This window comes from Rhagoletis pomonella, unplaced genomic scaffold (genome assembly GCF_013731165.1).
Source record: "Rhagoletis pomonella isolate Grant_MI unplaced genomic scaffold, Rhpom_1.0 Rhpom_scaffold_00009, whole genome shotgun sequence".
Lineage (NCBI taxonomy): Eukaryota > Metazoa > Arthropoda > Insecta > Diptera > Tephritidae > Rhagoletis > Rhagoletis pomonella.
In genome coordinates, this window is record NW_023458563.1 from 33,714,204 (window position 1) to 33,737,491 (window position 23,288).

General features: G+C 38.6%; 1 protein-coding gene across 1 annotated transcript in view; it reads right to left on the reverse strand.

Annotated features, from left to right (window-relative positions):
- The window catches only part of LOC118745738 (eukaryotic translation initiation factor 4 gamma 3), a gene marked incomplete at its 5' end in the record, with an annotated part of 129,362 nt that overhangs the window by 72,483 nt on the left and 33,591 nt on the right, over positions 1–23,288 (reverse strand). The window contains 4 exon segments of the mRNA XM_036479376.1: positions 14,074–14,123; positions 14,302–14,416; positions 14,471–14,573; positions 14,631–15,275. Of these exon segments, the coding sequence (XP_036335269.1) occupies positions 14,074–14,123; positions 14,302–14,416; positions 14,471–14,573; positions 14,631–15,275 (913 nt within the window).

Sequence of the window (23,288 nt, forward strand, 5' to 3'; positions counted from 1 at the left end):
ATATAAATAAGTGCAAGCTCCATAGGTTATCCGAAAATTGTCGGATTTCAAATCGGTGAAGTGGGTGACAAAATAACGTGGTGGTGGCAGCTTAATAGTTTAGAAGTGTTTACTTGGTGGCATTTGGTACCGTTAGTTAATATTAAGAGAATAATGAACAAGGAAGTCTCGAAACCAATTTGCCGGACTTTGTAGAAAAAAGCGCATACCAGCAGGACGGAGATCCAAAGGGTTATGAAAATATTCTACACCGTCGGCTGCTAAGCAAAAAACTCTAGTTTCCTTGTGCAATATTTAAACAAAATTCAACAAACTTTCGTAAAATCTTTAAGTTTTTTATCAGAATAATAAAAAAAATTAAGTATGCATTTTTGTAGCCCATCAATTTTTTTTTTGCTAGCGGTGCTGTGCATTTTTTCCATACGAAAAAATTGTAGAACGTACTTTTTGTGTTTTTTAACAACACCAAACTAGACGTCGGCCGCTGTGGTGTAGTGGCAAGCAGTGCGCGCTTTCACTCATCACCACCTAGGTTCAAGCCCTGGTCAAAGCAACATCGCAACAAGTAAGAAAGTCTAAGTTCGGGCGGAGCCGAACATTAAATACCCGGCGCAAGTATTAAATATATGTTTTCCACCTTTCCAAAAGCTACCGCTACATGATAAGCCGGCGTGTATAAATTTTAAGTAAACTAGCGTCCTTAAATTTGAAAATATTGAAATTTCAAGCATTTCTGAAATTTACCGTTATATGAAAAGCGGCCGTAATTTTAGTCCGATTTCAACAATTTTCAATGGTTTACTTTTATGTGGCAAGCACAATAACCATACCGAGTTTGGTAAAAATTGCTAGAACGGTTAGCGAGATACATATACGTGATCATAAGTGGGCGGTGCCAGGCCCATTTTCCAAAATTTTATCATAAATGTATTTCCTGGCAAAGAATTGTTGCAACCATCATTTTGAATAAATTTGCTTTAATATTTACTGATTTATCGAGGATTTCGTATTTCTCGAAATTACCGTTATATGGGATGTGGGCGTGGTTATTGTCCGATTTTAAAAATTTTCAATACCATCCGTCCTACGCCCGAAAGAAGTACACGTACCAAGTTTCATTAAGATATCTTAATGTTTACTCGAGTTATCGTGTGCACAGACGGACGGACAGACGGACGGACGGACGGACGGACAGACAGTCACCGCTTAATCGATTTCTCTTTTCATTCTGATCATTTATGTATACATTTGCCGTTATGTGAACAAAGTTATAATACCCTTGTGCACAAGTGCGCTCGGGTATAAAAAATATAGAAAAAGGTTTTTTCTTAACAGCGGTCGTCCCTCGGCAGGCAATGGCAAACCTCCGAGTGTATTTCTGCCATGAAAAACAGCTTCTCATAAAAATACAATCGCCGTTCGGAGTCGGCGTAAAACTGTAGGTCCCTCCGCTTTGTGTGGCAACATCAAGGCGCACGCCACAAGTCGGAGGAGAAGCTCGGCCAAACACTAACATATGTGTAAGCGCCAATCTATTATTATTATTAAACAAGACGTCGTCTAATAAGCAGCCTTTGTTCTCGTTAGAGTGAAAATCAAAAAAGACGTACGTCGTTTGAAATCGAATATTAAGACCAGATGGATAAATTTGAAGAGCAAATTTTCGTAAAAAAAAACACAAACCATGGTTAGACGGAACGATTAGCATCCCTAAAGGTATAAGACCATCTGGAAGGCGATCACAGATATTGTTTTCCGACTCAAGCGCGAGGAGCAAGAGAAGAAAAACAGAAAAATTACGAAAAAGTGATGACTTGGAAGTGCTCACAATCGCTGCTCAGTCCAAACTAGGTAAGCAAGGGAAACGAAATGCTTCATTTGTGCTCAAGGAAATAATTTCGTCTCCACAACGAGCGACGAAATACTCTTTTGGAATTTGTATGCTGTTACAACAACCACAACAACGAATACAACGATACAAGAAGGTATCCAAACAAAAGAAAAGGCAAAGTTAACACCACAACAAGCTTTGTCTATGCTTATAGGAGCTGACTTCTTAAGAAGATAATACGAAAACATTAGATCCGGACGCGTTCCTTGCTACAGCAAAATACAAGCAGCTAAGCAGGATTGCTACCCTCAAAAAGACTCCTTTCATGTCACAGAAACTGTAGCCGAAATTAAGCTTCAGAATTTAATGAACCACACACACACAGCTTCCAAACTACTGACGGATCCTGAGGAGATACTAGAAATACTTCACGAAGAAGTATATATACCTATGAAGTTTATGCCTGGAGTATTATTTAGTAACCTGGAAAGTATGTTTGTGTAGGCGTTGAAGAGAAAAACTGACCCCTTGTGGGATTCCATTATTGAGCTTAAAGGTACGTGAAAGGTGCCCATCTACTTTGACGGTGATCCTTTTCTGCGATAGCTTTAATAGCAAATACCCCAAAGTTGTAATTCTTTAATGATGTACGTTGATATGACCCTGTCGACTGCCTTCTATATGTCTTCCGAAATTATTACGTTGTGTTTCAGATTTCCCAAGTTGGTTTTCGTATTTGTTTCGAGGAGATGGCAGATAGTGTGCACTCCATGACCTGCTTTGTACGCGTGTTGTGATCCGTGTATATTATACCCATAAACTTACCAAAGTCTTTGAGTTATAATTTGTCCAAGATTTCTGCCAATACTGATATCAAGGATACCGGGCGATACCCTTTGGTCGAGTTTTAATTTTTCCCCACCTTAGGTATTGGTGTAAGCGTCGCATGTTTCCAATCATGCGGATATGTTCCTGTTCTGAGGATTTATCTGTACAGTTCGCATACGCGGTTTTTGATTATGCTCGATGTGTTTTTAATCGTGGAAAGTGATTTTATCCTTTCCTGGTTCTTTTAACGCGTTGAATATTTACACCATCACTGTTACTTCGTCCAAGATTCGACATTGGTTGCTATTGTCAGACATACTGCTAGGGTAATTTTTTTTTGATTTGTCGAGGATTAGGCGAGGGTTGAAATTGTCATTTGATGCTATCGAGCTCCATAAATTTGCAAAATTGTCTGCTATTTGTTTTGGGTGTGATAGATGGGAGGGAAATCTGGGGCCTTGGGCGATTTTATTTGTTTGGCCTTGTTCCAAATGGTTCGTGTATAGCGTTGGGTTAAGCGAGTTGGCAAATCGAAAGTGGAAAGTCGTCCCCCGCAATTGATTGTGATGGCCAGCTCCAATTTAATGTTGCTACCAGCTTTGCGCTTGCCATCGATACGTCAATGTTTCTTGTATTTAAAAGTGTTGCTAATGCGTCGTTCGTAATAAATAGTAAGGTTCCGTTGGTCTGCAAATTCCTTCCACAGTACTCCACTTCTGGAGCAGTATTTGGATCCCCATAGTGTATTTTGGGTGTTTACGCACCCCCTATAAGGTGATGGCCTGAGTTTAGTTCTGGTATATCGTCTGGTGATTGTACAATTAAGTTGACATCCGTTTCCTTGTATATACTTATTCATAATGTGCAAGTCTGTTGCTCGATGTAGTTTGGTGTAAAACGTTGTTGGTGGAAAGGCTATGCTTTGACGTGTTGATTGTGTGGAGTGACTGACGGTGTCAAACGCCTTTCACAGGTCCAACGATACTAGAACTGTTCTCTCACCAGGGCGGACATTGGTTTAGGCCACGTGTTATCTGGGTGTTTATGGCGTTAAGTGCTGTTGTTGTGCTGTGCACTGCTGGGGTCAGGTGGTTCGTGTAATTCGGGAGGGTTATCGGACGATAAGACTCTCCTTTGTTGACTGGTTTCCACGGTTTGAGTAGTGGGACCACTCTCCCAATTTTCCAGATCTGGAATGATGAGAGTGGCCATTGACAGGTTGAGGACCTTGGTGAGGTAATCTGCTCCGGCAGGACCCAAATTTTACAGCATCAGCATGGATATTCCGTCCGGTCCAATGGCTGTGAATGCTTTCGCTTTCTCGGTGTCTACCTTAACTTCACCGCTGGTGAATGCAATAGGCGTACTTTTTGTGGGCAGTTCATGCAGCCTTCTAGGCCTCGACAATTGGCTTTGTCTGCCGGAGGATGCAGGGTAAATTGTTGGCTAAGAGATTTCGACTCTGTCGTCGCGCTTCGTCGGATTGGATAGTAACCTCACTGTTGACTAAAGCTTACTCACACCAGAGGTTAAGTTGCAGGTCTTCAGATGCTCTTCCCACTTCTTCCGCTTATGTACGTTCACTAGTTGCCGAATCTCCGCGTTATGATCCCTGATACCGGGATTCCGGGAGCGGCTAGGACCGCAGCTATTAATATTTCATGCCGGCCCCTAGAGACCGTTATCCCTCGATCTTGATCTGTAGTCCGTTACAGTTATATTGTAGGAGCTTCGTGTGCCCGAGGAGACTTATAGTTATGTGGGGGGTGAGTGATGTGTGTTGCCTGCCCGCCGCTGGCTGTGTGGGCTCTTGTGAAAGTACCGCCCTGAGGTGGTAGAGGGCGGCGTCGCGGTTGGGACTTGCGACCTGGCAGCGCAGCACAGGCCCTCGGCGTTCCTCATCCAATCTCGCGTGGTGCGTAGACATGAACATGCCCTACAGTGACACCAGCCAAGGCAGGTAGTGGTGCGGTTGTGTCTGTTGTATGGTATCCCAATAAACACAAAAACGAGGGTGGCATCGTATCGAATTCGAGACGAACTCGAGAAAATAAATGTCTCGAATCTATTTTTTGGGCACGTTTCGAATTCGAATCTTCTATTAAAAAATATACAGCAAGTGAAAAATGTATTTTTCTCACGTCAGTTCGAAAGCTCAATAATTTAAAAAATATTACGAAGTTGTGTTTATAGATTGGCTGATTAAATAATACTAAAATATGAACAAACGGCGAATTAGTAGCTCCAGTGAATCTAGTTCTTCACACTCTTCAAATGGCAACGGTGACGTTTATCAATTATGCAAAAAGCAATTAAGTAAGTTATTAAAACTTTTAGTCCCTTCTTTTGTATTAATGAAATATTTGCAATAAAAGGCGAAATTAACAAAAAACGTTACATAATTTTAACGAAACAAGACAATTTAGAAATGCGCAATACTAAAAATGTGAATGCGGTCGCCTTGCATTCCACTTAACATTCAAAGATATTTCGATGAATTTAGTGGATGAATTATCCAAGAAATTCTTCCAATATAGCGCAGACCGACTAAAGAAAAAATCGAATTACAAGAAACACGGTGGCGAACAAATCTAATTTGTATAACAAAGATGTTGTTAAAAATTAAATACGGATTCACATTTATAATAAATTGATGAATAACTCATAATCTTCGCAGATTTTTTACCTTTTGTTTATTTACATTATGGAATTAATTAAATCAGATAGCTAGTTTCTATAAAACTTGGGTCGAAAAATATTACTATCTCAAACCACCAGCGAGCCGAAATCTCGAGTAAAAAAATCAATAACTCTCGAAACTTGGAAAATTTTTCCAATTACGTGTGTACTCTATTGTACAAATATTGAACTATTATCCTCATGCACCACTTCTTTGTTTGTTCATTGAAAAGTTACAGAGCGAACCCCCAAAAAAACCAATATATATAACACCCAAAGGCATTTTTTGTCCAAGTCATCAGATATGCACCAATATCAAAAATTACTAAAATGTCGCGTCCCAGTTTTTATTTGTTTTTTTTTTTTCAGGGGCGTTGTGGTAGCGCACTACCTTCGAGCGGCCCTATGAAACCAGGACAAGCCTGTTTTTTTCGTCGAGCTGCTCACCCCACGGGACCACCGTCAAGCATTACTTCGTGGAGGGGAATGGCGATTAGTCTCCGCTGCTACGCCGTAGCCTTTCGAGACTCCTTAGTCTCTGCATCGGCTCTGCTATAGCGTTACTTGTTATGGTCCATTTTTCGCTGTTCATGCCAGCTATATTGCGAAGTTGCTGTTAAATCGCCCACACTCAAAAATGCCGTAGTGGACGTCTTTTATCGCGTCTCCTTTACAGAAGTCGCATATGGGGCCCGTTTGGTGTTTGAATCGGTGAAGGTACGCTTTAAAGCATCCGTGCCCTGTTAATTGTGTCACGATAGAAATTGACTTCACCTGCTTCCTTGCCATCCAGATTTTCAAATCTGGAATGCAGCGATATGTCCAGCGGCCCTTTGTTGCATTGCTCCACCTAATCTGCCAGGTTTGGTGCTGGGTTCTCGTGCTATGGAGCGATCCATTTTACTCTCCGCAAAGTTGCCGCTTCATTTGCCAGTATATCAGCGGGATACATTCCGCCGATTACTAATGCTGCTTCGTCTAATAGGGTTTTAAACGCGCAGTATACTCAAAGCGCGATACGTTGCCTTTTTGCCCAGCAGGTAAGACACATGCCGCGTGGCAGATTGCCAGACTGAAGCACCGTAAAGTATTTGGCTCTTTACAACTCCTGCAAGTAATTCCCACCGGCGTTGCTTTGGTCCGCGTGCATTTCGCATTATCCGCGATAGTGCTGTTAACGTAGCCGATGCTTTCTCGTTGAAGTATCCGAGGTGGGAATTGAACGAGAGCCTCCTGTCTATCATGATTCCCAGGTTCTTAACCCCTGGCATCGTAGTAATGTTGTGGTCGACGATTTTTTATTGTGACGGACTCCACCTTCTTCTTGCTGTATATGAGCACTGACACTGTTTTCTGCTCCGCGAGCTGAAGTCCGTTTTGCCTAAGCCACGACTGAACGGACGCTATAGTTCCGTTTGCTATTTCACAGATTTCGCTAAGATGTTTAGCAGTGACGACTAAGACAATATCGTCCGCAAAGGAGATTATTTTGGCACCGCTGTGAACTTTGAGGCGCAGGACACCGTCGTACACGACGTTCCATAGTAATGGGCCGAGCATGGAGCCTTGGGGAATACCGCCTGTAACCTTTAAAGTCCTCGTGTCTGCTGTTTCGTACTCCAGAATACGTATTTCGAAATCGCTGCGGATCATTCCCCGTAGGTAAGGCGATATCCCAATGCGGTCCAGTGCGTCCAGGACTTTTGCCCAGTTCGCTGTGTTAAAAGCGTTTTTGATGTCCAGGGTCACCTTTAGGCAGTACTCTTTAGAGCCCTCGAGCCATCGAGTGCCACTTATCGCCTCTTGTGCCATTCTTGTAACGGTATTCACGGCATCTATCGTGGACCTTCCTTTCCTGAAGCCGAACTGGGGTTCGGATATACCCTTCGCAGCTTCGACTTCGCTTTCAAGGCGGTTGTAAATGATTCGCTCCAAGACCTTACCTGCGGAGTGTAGCAAACAAATGGGTCTGTAACAAGACGGCTCCGTGGGAGATTTACCCGTTTTGGGTAATAGTACTAGCGTTTGCCGCTTCCATATCGATGGAAACGTTCCCTCAGATAAACATGTGTTGAATATGTTTACAAATGTTGATGCCGCATGTGTAAAAGCTAGCTTTAGTAACTTGATCGGCCCCCCGTCTGGACCAGGAGACTTGTTATCGTCGAGTCTCTTTGCGGCTTGAATAACTTCGTCGACAGTTACTCTCCGAATGGAATAGACCTAGCTATTGAGGTGGAGGAAACCAGCTTCCTTTGTTCGGGAAAAAGTGTATTCACTACGTTCCTTAGGAAGAGCGGACATGTTGGGATTGATTCTTTGGCGAATTTCAACTGTTTGGTAACCATTCTGTATGCTGTCCCCAAGGATTGTTCTCAGCGTCGTCGCAAAGTGCAAGAAAGCATTGACGCTTGCTATCTTTCATAGCAACCTTAAGTGCGTGTCGCGCTGATTTGAACCTGTCTCTGGAATCGGTGAAATGCCGTCTGCCTCTTGCTCTTTGGAAGCGCCTTCTACACTTAATAGACTCTTCTCTTAGGGAGCGTATGTGTTCGTTCCACCAACAAACGGGACAGTGTTGCTTTGGTGCCGACTTACGGGACATGAACCATGTTATCCGCACATCCCGTGTAATGTGCCGCTTGCAGCATTTCCTTGAATAGTTCAGGATCGAAGGATCTGATTTTCCATCCACGGCATTTCAGAGGGGGTTGCGTATTAAGGGGTTTGCATTCGCTTAAATTAATATCGAATACAATTTCTGAGTGGTCCCTTTGGGTGTAACAATCGCTGATTCTCCACCTGCACAGCCTGTAAAGGTTAACACTGGTCAACGTGATGTCTATAATGGATCGCTCCCACGACAGTCGGGTCTACGTAACCGGAACGACCCAGATTTATATTTGGCCAAGGACTGTCACTCCAGCAACACTCCCCGAAAACTCTTTGGGGAACTTGTATGCTGATACAACAACATGTCTGTAACGGATCCGAAGCCGTTTTTGGAGAAGTTTGTTCCGCGCCGGTATTTAGAAAAGCTGTGTCCAAGCATGCAAATGTTTCAAGCAGGGCTCTTTCCTTCGGGGTGGTTCGCTGGGAGCCTCACTCTATAGCTAAAGCATTAAAATCTCTTGCGATAATAAATCGGTGTCTGGTGATGGCATCCATGGCTATTTTTCCGACTATCTCCCCAAATTCATCTATAGGAGTGCTTGGCGGTATGTAGCAGCTATATATGTAGATATCCCCTGCCTTACCGCAAACAAAGCCTCTTTCGTTCAATATATTTTCTTTGTATGTGGGACTTCGCCCGCAAGTCCATATTGGGTCCTTTCCGCAGGCATCTTGGGTGCAATTGACTGATCTTCCCTTGTACGGCTCACTTAATAAGGCTACGTCAACATTTATCTCCACTACTGTTTGCGACAGGAGATCTTGTGCGGCCTCGCAGTTTTTATTTGGTTCACTGTATGTATATCTCAGTAACCGATTTATCAATTTGTTCCAAACTATACAATTATTGACCTTGGCGTAAAAAGCGTATGGTGCGTTGTTTTAAAACGTTGCACCACGTTGTATTTTGTATTCTCGCAGCTGAAGGAACGTATACCAAATATTTCAGACATGTGACAACATAATTGGGGTATTCACAACGGTGTCATAAGTGTCGTATTGTTGTATGTCGTAAACTTTAAGCGCCTAAAAAATATATTAAGGGGGTTCACAAAGTACCATCAAAGTCATATTATGAATTCTCGCAGTGTTAAAAAATAGTTGGTTGTGGTTTCAAATTCTCTAAACATTTATTTAAGCTTATAAAGTTTACGACATACTACAATACGACACTTACGACACCATTATGAATTCATCAAATATTACTGTCAATCTAACGCCTTTTATTTCCCTCCATACAAAATTGGCCCAGCCTAATATGTGCGTATATCTGAGATTTGTAAAAAAAAAATAGAATACTGCGTTTATCCCAGGCAAGGCGTTTGGCTAAGCTCTTGTAACAATATTTATATGAAATTCTATTTATGTACATATATAAATACAGTTCGAATTTGAAAAAAAAAATCCGTGAAAGTGTGATTAAAAACTAGGCGTCGTGAGCGTGCGTGAACGTGATTGAAAAAATTTGACAGAACGTGAGAGTGTGAGATTTAGAAAATCCATCAACGTGAGCGTGCGTGAACCTGAGCCAAAATTACTCACGCGCCCATCTCTAGTCTAGTCTAAACTCCACCCATTGCAAGCATTGCACTTGGCTGAGGTGGAGTTGTGGTGTCGTCTCTGGCACACGCAGCAGGTGTAAGTTTCTGGACTGGGGTTTGATTTGATGCCAGCCCTGAGCAGAAGAGTACGTAGCAGATGTAGCCCTATGGACAAACAATGTCTGAGATATTTCACCAACCTAAACGGGGTTAGATCGCCGAAACAGCCCTTGGTCGGATAAAACCCGAGTGATTCCGGTACGTAGAACCGACTGTCGTGGGAATGATTGGAATGGTGGTAGTTCTTTATGGTGGGGGCGTGATATTTTAACTTTGTTGTGATTTTAGTTATAGTGTAGGTTTTGGTTGCAGTAGGGTTGCTGTTTTGTGCTCATTTTAACCGACTTCACAAAAAGGAGAAGGTTATCAATTCGTCGGGATGTATTTATTTATTTTTTTACGTATGTTACCGCATAACTTTGGACCACATTAACAGATTTCAATAATTATTTCTCTAACGGAAAGGAAGTGTCTCACTGCCCTGCAAAAATCGCGACTACTCCATGCATGCGTGTAAAGAGTACTCCCTAAGGACCAAGGAGTACTCCAAAATTAACCACAATTCATATAAAAAATATGGTCCAATTAAAATTGCGATGTCCTAGGGCAGGCATATACTCCATCCCTGCATTACATCAGAGTAGCACAAAACTACTCCAACATATTAACAATGGCATTGTTGTTATATTTTTTCGTTTGTACACGCTTTTGTTCTTCACTTCTCAAATGCTTTTTCGAAATTAATAAAAACCAAGACAAACATTAACAATTAAATGTGGCCTCTGACGGCATTCGAACCTGAACATGCTGGGAGCTAAGAACTAACAGCGAGCATCTCTACACGTTCAGCTACAGCCAGACATGCAAATGTGCTTTCAAATGCTCAACTTCAATCACATTTCGTTAAAACACGAGCAGTGATCGGATAACAAACAATAAGCTGGCGCAGAGACACGACTTGGTCCGCTACAGCATGACAGAGGAACACTTTTGTAAGTAATCCAATATACCACAAATAGACTACATGGTCCAAAGATTTTTGCAGGGTGGTGGTCCCATACTAATTTGGTTTCGATCCAATCATTGCATCATGAAGAAATTAACGATAATCTTAAATTTTTATATGAGAATTGAAGTCGGTTTTGTTTTTTAACTGACTTCCATAAAAGGAGATTATCAATTCGTCGGAATATTTTTTTTTTTTTTTTTGTTTTTATGTATGTTACCGCATAACTTTGGACCACGTTAACCGATTTCAATAATTCTTTCTCTATCGGAAAGGAAGTGTCTCACTGGTGGTCCCATACTAATTTGGTTTATTTGGTTTAGGACCAATCATTTGATCATGAAAAAATTAACGGTACTTCTAAATTTGTACTTGTTGCTTAAAAATTACTTGTTTATTCTGTGCGTTTAGGCTGGACTTTTTTTTCTTTAATTGGCTTTGAGGTGTTTCATGTAGTTGTGGAGGTATCGTTTTTTAAAATTTGGGATAACGAGGGTTTGTTTGTTGTTTTTTGGAAAGGTGCAATTTGGAAGACTGTTGCGTTGGAACTATATGTTTTCCATGCTTCTCCTACTGTACACCTTTGTTCTATTTTTATTTTGGTTATTGCTTTATATTTAAGAAAACTTGGGCATATCAGAGCGTTTGAAGCGTGTTTGTAACTGTTGCTGTTAATACAAAATTTATTCTGGCAAAGTTCGTGGGGTGGTGACGGTGCATATTCTGTGCACAATTCGAAACCTTTGCACTATTTCCTTGGTTTGCCCGTTTAGACACCTCATGGGGTTTGGAATGTACCGCTGCACGTAAACTCTTTCCCAGCCTAACATAAGTGTGTTGCGTATCAGATCAAAAGTTACAATTGCTGCTCCGGATGGAACTAGTTTGACCTCAGCGTTCTTCATTTACTTTCTCACTTCAACGAATTTTTGCTTGGCTAGACCTTCCATTAGCTCCGCTTCGGTTAGGTTAATTATATTTCTCGAATAGATTTTTCCTTGAACAGTATTGAGTGATTTGTCGGATGAGATTTTGAAGGGGACTATTTCAATGTGGCCAACGTGGCCTTCAAGAATTTTTCAGTAGCTTTGAGGTTTCGCGTTTTGATGGGCAGATCTCATGTCCTCTTATACATGTGTGTAGTCAGTGCCTATATTTTTCAATCCTCTTTCAATTTGGAAAACATCGGTCGATGAAAGTGGATGTATACGTCTTCAATTGGCTATAAGGAAACGTGGGATGTGGTCGTCAGTTTGTTTAAGTTCAGGCAGGGGCATAAAGTTAAATTCATTTTTCTTTATACGTTTTCCAGGAGGGTCAATATCCCTGTAGAGGAGCTGCCCCGTTTCATTTCGCCAACACTGATTTGGGATGATTTTTTATAACTGCAACAAAAATCAAATATGCGTTTTTAGTTTTTGGGGTCAAGTAGCACCAAATTTGTTTACCCTTTCATCAAATAAATGTAATAATTAATAGAAAACATAAGTTTTCAAGATTAATTTTTTTTTTTTTTGGTTTTTTTTAGGAATGTGTAAATTGAAGAAAACCTCGAAGTGATTTGTTTCCGTGGAAAGTATTGAATTTAAGGTATTAAAGAAACTTTTTCTAAAAAACCTTTCGCTTATGGGTTCACCGCCAAAAAAAAAGCGAAACCCAAAAGTCCTACTAGTGATTGTGTAAGCTATTTAAAAGCCGAATTAAATCGTCATGTGTTCGTGTAAGCTGTTTGGCAGTCTATTAAGAGTTATGGCTACATTTAAAATAACAGAAGGCGGTGAGTGTGTCAACTACAATAACGACGCCCATCTAAAACTCGGAAGGCAAAATACCGGGCTAAATTGAGTAGGATAATTAAGAAGCAAAATTAAATTTTGGAATATCTAAGTTACAAGAATATCGATAGCTAACACTTTTGGTGAAAACCCCCCTATTATGAATTCATACGATGCACGATAAACGCTTGCAATCTGTAAATCCCTATTACGAATCGATGTTTGTAGTATGAAATCCTATAGTTAGCGTGGCTGATTTATGTTGGATCACAATAAAAAGTGAACAAAAACCACAGCCATTCACAATAATACATCTGAAAACGTATGAAAACGATAACACGAAAACTGATTTTATACGATACGCTTGCAAGCGTCTATCGTATGGAAATTCAAATTAGGGGGAAAATATTCACTCCAGATTCTTATCAGTACATTGAAATTACTTACGTGATTTCAATGTGGAAATTCTTCTTCAGTGGAACGCCTTCTTTTATAAAGGAACACCTCTTTTGTTTCTCTGATGAACACGCGTAAGAAGCCAAGAGCATATCTTACCGTGTTAACAAATAAATTGGGAAGAAGGACTATTCACGCTGTATATGTAATAAAGGCCAAAAAGACATAGTGTAGCACAAAAGAGGATGTTGCACACCATGTGTTTTTGGTAAAATTTGTATTAAGGACAACTAGTCAAACGGATTTTTGAAAACAAAATGCCGTTCACTAACGTAGAATGGAGTTTAGAGCGCTTTGTTGTTGTTGTTCTAACAGCATACAAATTCCGTAAAGAAATTTTGGTGGGTGTTGCTGGAGTGACAGTCCTTGGCCAGATATAAATCTGGGTCGTTCCGGTTACGTAGACCCCACTGTCGTAGGAACGCTTCAAATGATATTGATGTGGATATGATTAGAAATTTGATTAGCCATATGCCCTAAAATGTTGTAATTTTCGTAAAAGATACGGATGACCTAAACAAAACAAGGATATGTGCTGTTTTCTACACAGCTTTAAAAATTACACTAAAGGTTTAAAATATACACCTTTATTGGTTCTTAATTGTAATTTAATTTAATTTTGCCAAACATTTTATTAACCTTGACTGAGTCCTTTTAAAGCAATCGAAAATTTGTGAGTGGATATATACTTATGATACGGAGTGTGGGACCAAGAAACATAATTTTTCGACGGGATAGGACTAAACGTAGGTGGTGTAGGTTTAAGCGGACAGGGGAAGCGATGCTAGGTTTAAGTAAGCCCAATGTGGCGAAGGTCTCACGAGGCAACAGAAACTCCTCCCATGCAACCGGTGATGGTTGGATTCCGATTATGGCATTCATAGAGCAGACGTTCATGGTGGTTGCAATTACGATTTATTTCTCTTTGGTTTTTATATGATTTGCCTGTTACATATTCGAAATGAGTGAGTGCTTATTCCACAGCTCTAATCACTCATCCACAGTAGCTATCACCGTGTCTAGGGATTGTAAAACACGGGTTCAATGAGAATGAGAAATCTTTGGGCATAAGTGAGAACGTGCAGGAGCACTTAGTTTAAATTCTTTCGAAAGACAATTATAAGACTTCATTGATATTGAAATTTATTTACAAATTGTCAACGTTCAAAAGGGAAAAATTCATGGCAGTGTTTCTTGCTAAGAATAACTTAAATATCCGCATACCTGAGCTTTGTACAGAATTCCCATCCTTAGGATTAACAATTGGTAGTATTCTGAAAAGAAAACAAATGGTAAACATTTGTCATTTAGCACAAGCACTGCGAAGCTTAGACGTAATAAATTATACAACAAAATTAGTTCACAAATAAATCGAGAAATTGCTTAAGGCACACTTCGCACTACTCCATAATAACGAAAAAATATTAAATTTAGTTTTAATGAGGTACTTACTTTTTACTTCTAGGCTTTTGCATTGGCGGTAGGATTTCAACTGAGGGACCGTCTGTTATAGCTGAAACAACTGGGGTCTGCCCCAGTGTTACATCGCGACCTAATTGGTGCATTTCTGAAAGGTGACAAAGATATTAGTATGTTTTTATATAATCCTTATAATACATACCCATCATATCATATGGCATATTACGCAGTTGATCCGCCATAACAATCGGTTGCTGGACATACACATTTTGGTCGGTATATTCAACATCTGAGCTTGTAGATGTCTATAGAAAATGGTAAAGGTTTTATTATTAGAAAAAATGCTTTCATATATTTAATACCTTCGTCCTATCGAAATCTTCTAAAATATTTTTATTTGTGCTGGGATCAATGATTTCGAGAGCATGTGCACGCCGACGTGTAGACTTTTGGCTTGGCTGTGTAGGAACAGTAGTTTGCACAACTCCAACCATCGACTGGACGGCAACCTGCTGTCCACTGGGGGAAGGTCCTACGCCCAAAACCGCTGGGTTAGAGCCAGGTGGTACGGCACTCGTAGTAAGCACCGTTCCAGGCGCTAACGGCAACTGAGTTTGTGTAGCACCAGGCGGACCTGTCATTGGACCATTTGGCCCTGATTGTACAGACATTGTGTTACCAACACCGACTCCAGTACTAACACCTACAGCACCGCGCTGCGCAGGAACAGGGTAGTATGAGGGATATGGATATGGATAATTTGGCTGCATTGGTTGCGTATATTGTGCGTAGGGTGGTGCTTGAAACGCTTGACGCTGATATTGTGGAAAAGGTTGTACTACGACGCTTTGAACTCCTTGATGCATCGTCTGTGGATACATAGCTTGCATTGGGACATGACGAGCGCCATTACGGGGCGCTGGACTAGCAGAGGGTCCTCGATATAAACTGCCTGCTTGATTAGAACGCACTTGGCTGGGACTGTTAGTAACTGCCGGTTGAACATACTAAACAAAATAAAAAAATAAAATTTTTAAAAATGTTTTTAAGTAATTGAACTCGTTTACTTCTACATTTTTTATTAAAAACGTAAAAACTCACAGAACTAACAAATATCTATGTTTTCAGAGCCTAATTGTTCTGCAATGTACATGTGCAGTCGATGCCTTATTTTGCCTTAAGTATTTCAGTTAAAAAAAACTTTTTCTAATTTATATGTTATTCGGCCAAGGATCGAACCCAGGTCAGACAAAGCAACCGCTGTGATAAAGAATAGTTTATTTAAACTTCACAAACAGCGGAAGCTAACAGGCATGGATTTAAAACTATTGACGAATGATGATTTAAATAGCACACTGATTTCCCTTTTAAATGTCACCAACGGCTTCTTAACTATTCATTTGTACGGAGGCTTCAATTACATAGCACATACGTATCGAGCCCTTATCGCGAAATTAATGTTTTGATGTAGAATTGTTATAAAACCCATGACACGTCCAGTGGTATTTGTATCGTTAATCGTCATATACCTTGTTTATACCGACACATAAAGCGCTTTGACCTAGTTCGCTGTGATTTAAAACGGATACATAAACTGAATTTCAAAGCGCGTTGAAATTGAAAAGTGTACTGACTCGAATTAGTTTTCAAATCGGTTTTTTATTTCTCACTTCGGTTAGAAAACAGGTATAAACACATCACTCATTTGACGCGAAGTGAAAATAGGCTGATGCCCGTCTTAAATTTTAATTATTATTAAAATAAATTTGAATTATTGTTCGCTTCTATTTCGGTGAACCGTGCAAAGTATTTTTATTTGTAAGTTTTTTGTCAATTTTGCAATGGGGAGTGGCACCTCCCATAAGCCTGCAAATTTTGAATCAACTATAACTTCGGAACCATGTCACATGACCTTGAAATTTGGTATGCAGACATATCCATGGTAGATGCTTATAACAAATGACTTTGTGGAGGGGACGTGACATATCTCATAGTCATGGAATTTTTAGTAAGCCATAACTTCGGAACCATAAGCCACATAAAATTGAAATTTGGTATGTAAACATATCTATGGTAGGTGCTTATAGTAAGGTATATATATATACATGAGTTTGTAAATGGGGGCGTGGCACATAATATAGGCGTGGAATTTCTTATCAGCCATAACTTCGGAACCACAAGTCACATGACCCCTTTAATTCCTTTTGCTATGCCTTTCGAATTTAACAGACTTCAGTTCCCAGTTCGCTTAGCTTTTGCAATGACAATAAACAAGAATGCCTTAAAGTAAAACCCAAAACTTTATCGAGAATAAAATATATGATAATTGCATTGGAAAATGCATTTATGTTAATAGATGCTTTGAAGTATTAAAAACATGCTGTGAAATAATATAAGAAATAATCGTATGAAATTAGATAGTTAGAATTTAGATATTACAACATTACATTACATTGGTATTTCTTCTATTATATAATTTGTGGGAGATATTTCAACCTAAATAAAAACACCTGGTGTGCCAAAAAATTATTACCCAAGTTATACAACCTACCATATTCCGCTATCACGGCTATAGTAAAATTAGAGCAGAAATAAAATATAACATCTTTACAAAAAGTATTTTTGATATTTGTATAAAACGTGGGGTGTAACCCGCGGGTAAAAGCTAGTTTTTTATAATTCAAAAGTTGAAAATAATATTAAGAGGTGGTGCTTTAAAATATGCATACACATGGTTACCTTAATTCACAAAGGCCCTAACCAACAAGTTTCTATTTAACAGGAGAAGCGAAAAATTGTGAAAAGAGTATCAAAACAAGTAGGGCTTTTTAAAATGTGGTATGCAACTCCGTTTTTTTGGTACTAACACTCTAAAATTTTTATTGAAGGTGTATTTTAATACATCCTATCAAAATCTGTGAAAAAATGCAGTTTCTTTTGTGAATTAAGGTAACGATATGTTTCTTTATTCTAAAATTTTACAAGAGGCTTGTGTGGTGTGATATCGTAAAATGTGCCTGGTTTAGGGTTTTATGTTAATTGTTCCTTTTGTATATTGATAAGATTTCTTTATAACTGGTTTCAGGTTTGCGAAATATCTCTAGCTAAACAAAGCCTCTCAGCTGTATCCTTTTATAGTCCAGGGTCCTTTTCTTCTATACAGCAGAGTTAATTAATTTAAATAATTTAATTTAAATAAATACAATGATTTGAAAGCTCTTTCTGTTAACAGCACTAATCCATGTTTCCAAAAGGAAGATCTTTCTCTTGAGAATAACAAAGCCCTTCCAGATGTATTAAACGAGAGAAGATATGTCAACTATGTCACTGTCAGTGGGCGTGTTTTTTGTGGCGCTGCATTATATCACGCGTATTAACGAAATTACCGGGTTTTAATAAAGTTCTTAACCATATCTGGTAAAACTTTTGTCCGCACAACATCGCGGCTGCAGCTGATATTTGTTTATTTTGCATAATTTTCTCGGTATTCGTCATTCGAATTTTGGGTGAACACAAATATGTCGGGCCAGAGAAAGAGTGCGCGCAATGTTCCCTCTCCCCTGCAAACTCCTGCCCAAAATCTGCAAGTCAGAGGAGTAAGCAGTCCTAAAACGGCAAGTTCATTTGCGAGGCTTGAAGCAAAGTTAGAAGCATACATGGCAAACATACTGGCAGAGATAAAAGAAAGTGAAGAGCGAGTAATGCAAAAAATGGGTGAAGTTTCGGCTGAACTAACTAACTTTGAACTAGCTATGAAAACTATGGAGGAGAGAGTGAGTACGCTAGAGCAGCTATGCGAAAATGCAGATGAAAGCAGTGACATGAATAAGTTGAGTCAACACTTGGATGAGGTGGAAAGTGCACTGGTGTCAGCGGATGTAATTATGTATAATGTTCCGCAGGTAGCTGAAGAAAATTTAACTTCGTTGTTTACTCAACTATGTGAGTCGATCAACCTACATCCACTTCCAATTCGCTCTACTTTTCGTAGCCCAGTAGCAAAAGCGCCAACAACACAAACCCCTCTCCTATCATTGTAAAACTAAATTCTGCTTATGATCGCCCTCGTTTGTTCGTAGCAGTTGCTCGATTTCTCAAATCTAGCCGAAAGGCATTAACTCGCCGCAATATTGGAATCGATTCTGATGAAGGAAATATATTTGTTCTTGAATGCTTGACAAAAAAGAAGCGTGAGCTTATGCGACTGGCCACTCAGCTAAGAAGACAAAAGCGGCTGGCAGTGAAGGAGTAAAAGTTCTTAATCGTGAGAGCGTCGAGCGTCTAGCAGCTGCCACTTAAACTTAGCATATGTTTTATTATTTTAGTTAATATTGAAACTTTGTACGATTTGTTTTTGTTTTTATACTTACTTTTGTTTTTATACTTATTTTTATAATAGCCAGGACACATCTACCCCATTTCTTCCCTTTCCTTCTATTTGTACTTTGCACCTGACTGTTTCGCAAGCCTCCCAAACTGTGATCCATATGACTAGTACCTTGTGTAGATACACTAACAGTGATAATATTAGACTAGCTCTGAAACTTACGTGCGAATATAATAATGGGTTCAATATTTGCGACTTTAATGCTGGAAGTTTATCGATTGATAAACTTGAATATTTAAACTTTTTGTTACGGGAAATAAATATTGATGTGGCCTGTGTAACTGAGACATGGTTCAAACCTTGTATTGCTAACTCTGCTTATGCTCTTTGTGATTTTTCTCTGCTAAGGAATGATAGGTCCACTGTTCATAGAGGGGGTGGCATTGCCATTTATTTCAAATCCAGTCTTAAATGTAAAGTCGTTCATAAATCTGTCTGCCCTGAAACAATTGAAAGTCTTTTTGTGGAGTTTAGTGATAATGTTCAAAAGTGTCTTGTAATATGTGTCTATAATCCCCATAGGTGTAATGACTTTACCACTATTTAAAAAAAAAATATCTGAACTGTCCTTCAGCTATGTAAATGTCCTCGTCTGTGGTGATTTTAATGTCGATCTTCTCCTGGATAATGTTAAATGCAGGCAATTACTAAAAAACTTTACCAATTGTGGATTAACTGTCGCAAACGAATTTGCAACACGTGTTGCTCCTCACTGTAAGCCAAGCATGTGTAAGCTTTGCATGCTTTGGTGTAAGCGATGTTAGCAAAGTTAGCGACGTAGACCAATTTTCATTAGATGGAGTCTCTGACCATGAACTAGTATTTTTATCTTTTAATATTGAATTTAACAAATTGTCAGTTACCAACCTGACGTTCAGAGATTTTAAATGTATTGATAAAATAGCAATGAATGACGAAAGTATATCACTGGAATGGAACTCTTGCTGGTTCTTCTCGAATTTGGATGATAATTAAGATCAATTTAATAAACTGGTAAAATACTTGTATGATAAATATTTCCCTCTCTAGGTACTATAAAAGTGAATAATTATAAGAGACCGTGGTTCACTAAGCACATTCTTAATCTTATTAATGATCGAAGTAAGGCCTATAAATATTGGAAGCAATATCCTTGAGCGTTGGAATGCATATAAAAATTTGAGAAATAAAGTAGCTAAAGAAATACGTTACAGTAAAAGAGTCTATCTGGAAAATAAGCTTGATACAAAATTACCCTCCAGAACATTGTGGAAAAATTTGAAATCTATGGGAATCTGTAATAAAGATTCAAAACCTTGCGGTCTTGGTGCGGATGAGATGAACCATTATTTCATTGGCGCTTACGAACTTACGAATTCGCAATCGTTCAGTTTTAATAAAAATTTGGTTTGCAAACCCTCATGTGAATTTTCTTTTAATACGGCCAATCAAGACGATGTTGTAAAGAATATTTTCGCTATCAAGTCAAATGCTACTGGTATAGATGGTATCAGTCTACGTTTCCTTAAGCTGATTATCCCTTACATTCTGCCGACACTTACACATATCTTTAATTTTGCCTTAGCATCATCCTCCTTTCCAAACCTTTGGAAGATTGCAAATATTATTCCTGTTCCCAAAGGCGAGTCTTGTGACTCTCCCGAAAACTATAGGCCTATTAGCATTTTACCTGTTTTAGCCAAAGTTTTTGAAAAATTTATTTCGTCCCAGATAGTTCTACATTTGAATAATCATAACTTGTTGAGTGAGGTCCAATCTGGTTTTCGGTCAAGTCACAGTTGTTCTACAGCGGTTTTGAAGGTAATGGAAGATATTCGTCCTGCTTATGATGACAAACTACTCACTATCCTGGTCCTATTAGGTTTTTCTAAAGCCTTTGATACCATAAAGCATGACATTCTTCTTGCAAAATTGAAGTACTATTTTGGTTTCAACTCTACTTCGCTTAAGTTTATGGAAGCGTATTTATCAAACAGGTACCAACAAGTGCAATGTGGAGAAACAATTTCTTGTCGCAGGAAAATTAATTCCGGTGTACCGCAAGGCTCAATCCTGGGTCCTATACTCTTTAGTATATTTGTAAATGATATTGTTCACTGCTGTCAAAATGCTTATATTCACCTGTATGCCGATGATACACAGATCTACTACTCGCGACCAATTGGACTTAGGGAAGACCTTGTGTTTCGGTTAAATAAAGATCTAAGGAGAATAGAGATCTGGGCCGAAACAAATAGCCTCTGCTGAAATGCTGCCAAAACGCAGGTTATACCTATATCACCTCATTCTTTTGATCTGAGTTGTCTATCGCCAATTATATTGGGGTAAACTGAGTTAAAGTTTCGATATGTTGTGACTAATCTGGGCTTTAAAATTGATTCTCGTTTGACTTGCACAGATCATATCAACCACTGTATCTCTAGAATATACTTTATTTTAAGAAACCTTTGGCATACATGTTATTGCCTACCAAATAATACAAAATTGAAGCTAGTTCAGTCGCTTATCGTTCCCCATATCGCGTATTGTGAAATAGTGTATGGAAATCTGGATTATGAATCGAAGAATAAATTAAAAGGAGCTTTAAATAATGCTGCCAGGTTTATATATTGTAAGAAAAAATTTTACCATATATCATTGTTAACTGTAAATATTCTTGGTTATAGCATCGAAAGTTACTTAAATTATCGCAATATTTTATTCTTATTCAAACTGAGCAGAAACCACAAACCATTATACCTGTACCGTAAATTAAAATTTGTTCAATCGTCTCGTACCTGTAATATTGTTGTCCCTAAATACCAAACATTAATAGCCTCAAGATTATTTTTTGTTAGTGCTATCAGAATATGGAATTCACTACCAAATTCAATTAAATGTGTAAGTTCGATTCAATGCTTCAAAACAGCAGTTGCAAATCTACTCAAAAATTAACTATCGACTTCCCATCCTCTGTCTTTTCAAGTTTTCTGTCTGTCTTCTATCCCTTAGTGTTAGTTATAATATAGCAAGAATGATATGTAGTTCATATACTTACTTATATTATTGTCTTAGCTAAAGTTTAATCTTGTAATTGAAATTTTTCCAGTTTTACTGTACTTACAAAGTAAATAAATGAAATGAAATGAAATATATAAATGTATGTATTATGTGATGGACCAATTACAAACAAATTTTATTTGACACTTTTTATGTTTTATTACTTGTTGAGTTTTGTTTACTTGTTTATGATTATATACATGTAATGTGTACTACAAAAAAAAAGTGATTTCAAAGCAAACTGCAATGTTTTCTGGTAAATGTTTGTCTAATGGTGAGCTAGTGGTGACAACAAAATTAACGTAAGCGCCAAATTGCACTATTTGTGCGTACAAAATAAGTTGAATGAAGTTAAAAATTAGTCTATCACTTGTATTGAACCGGGCTTAGACTACATTTAGAATTTCACAGAAATTTTCCGAACGGGTTACGAAAAAAACAAGAAAACGTTTTCGCGGTACGTCTCGATGTGTGTATGTATAAAGAAATTCTTTTAATAGTTTTCAGATAAAACTACTTAAATTCAGGCATTTCTCAATGCATGCCCATCACAGGAATAACAGTAAATAGGTCCGACACGTGAATATTATATTCAGACGTCATATATATGAATGGTTTCATTTATAACAAACAGTAGGTTTAAAAAGCTTTATAAAGTGACATTTTCATAAAAATTTTCAGTTTATAAAGCATTCAAAGTCTGCTTTGTTTTTTATGAATTTGGATATTAGTACATTAATTGTGTTAAAAAACTATTAAAATGATTATGGCTTAATTCGTCCAATGAAATCAAAAACATTCGTACTACAGTAAGTTTTTATATATTACTATATTAAATTACAACGTTTCAAACCGGGCCGAAACCGAAAATGAAGTTGCTAATACATTTTGTTTGCGACATTTAATGATTATTTAATGCTACTTGTTTGTATTGGTTGATTCTTCGTACAGGTTGAAAAGATATATTTCGGAATAGATTTCCTTCATCCCGTTTCAAATTTGGTGTGGAGACTCTTCGAACGAAAAGCACACTGCTTATCTGAGGAAGACCGCAGGACCGGGTTAAAATTGGGAGAGTTTTTGGAACGATAATATAGTGAAATGATTATTATTATCATTATTTTATTGTTCAAACAATTAGCAACTAACAAGTAACATAACTTCCTAACCCGCGAAACTTAATTGCTTGTCTGCGGGTAGATCATTCCTTGGCCTTTTGTCATTAATTTAGCCTCGTTTGTATTAAAAGCAATGGAGAAGATAATATACTAATAGTATATTAGAACTGAAATTCTGAGGTCAACACCCCTAACCCTATCAGCACGCATACAGAGCTGAAAGGCCTACGGACACAGCCCTGTATCAAATGACAAGCGGAATTCAAGAGGCTTTTGAACGTGGTGAAACAGTGCTCTATGCGTTCCTTGATATAAAGGGAGCTGTCCTCAGGAAGGGGTTTAGCTTTTCTTTTGTTTAGTTCAGTGGATGAACTCCTTCGGCTTCTTTCTGACAATGGTATCCGTTGGTATGATGTGCCAAGTTAGGGCTTAGCACAAGTGCAGCCAGAACCATCATTCCATATACTAGGAAAAGA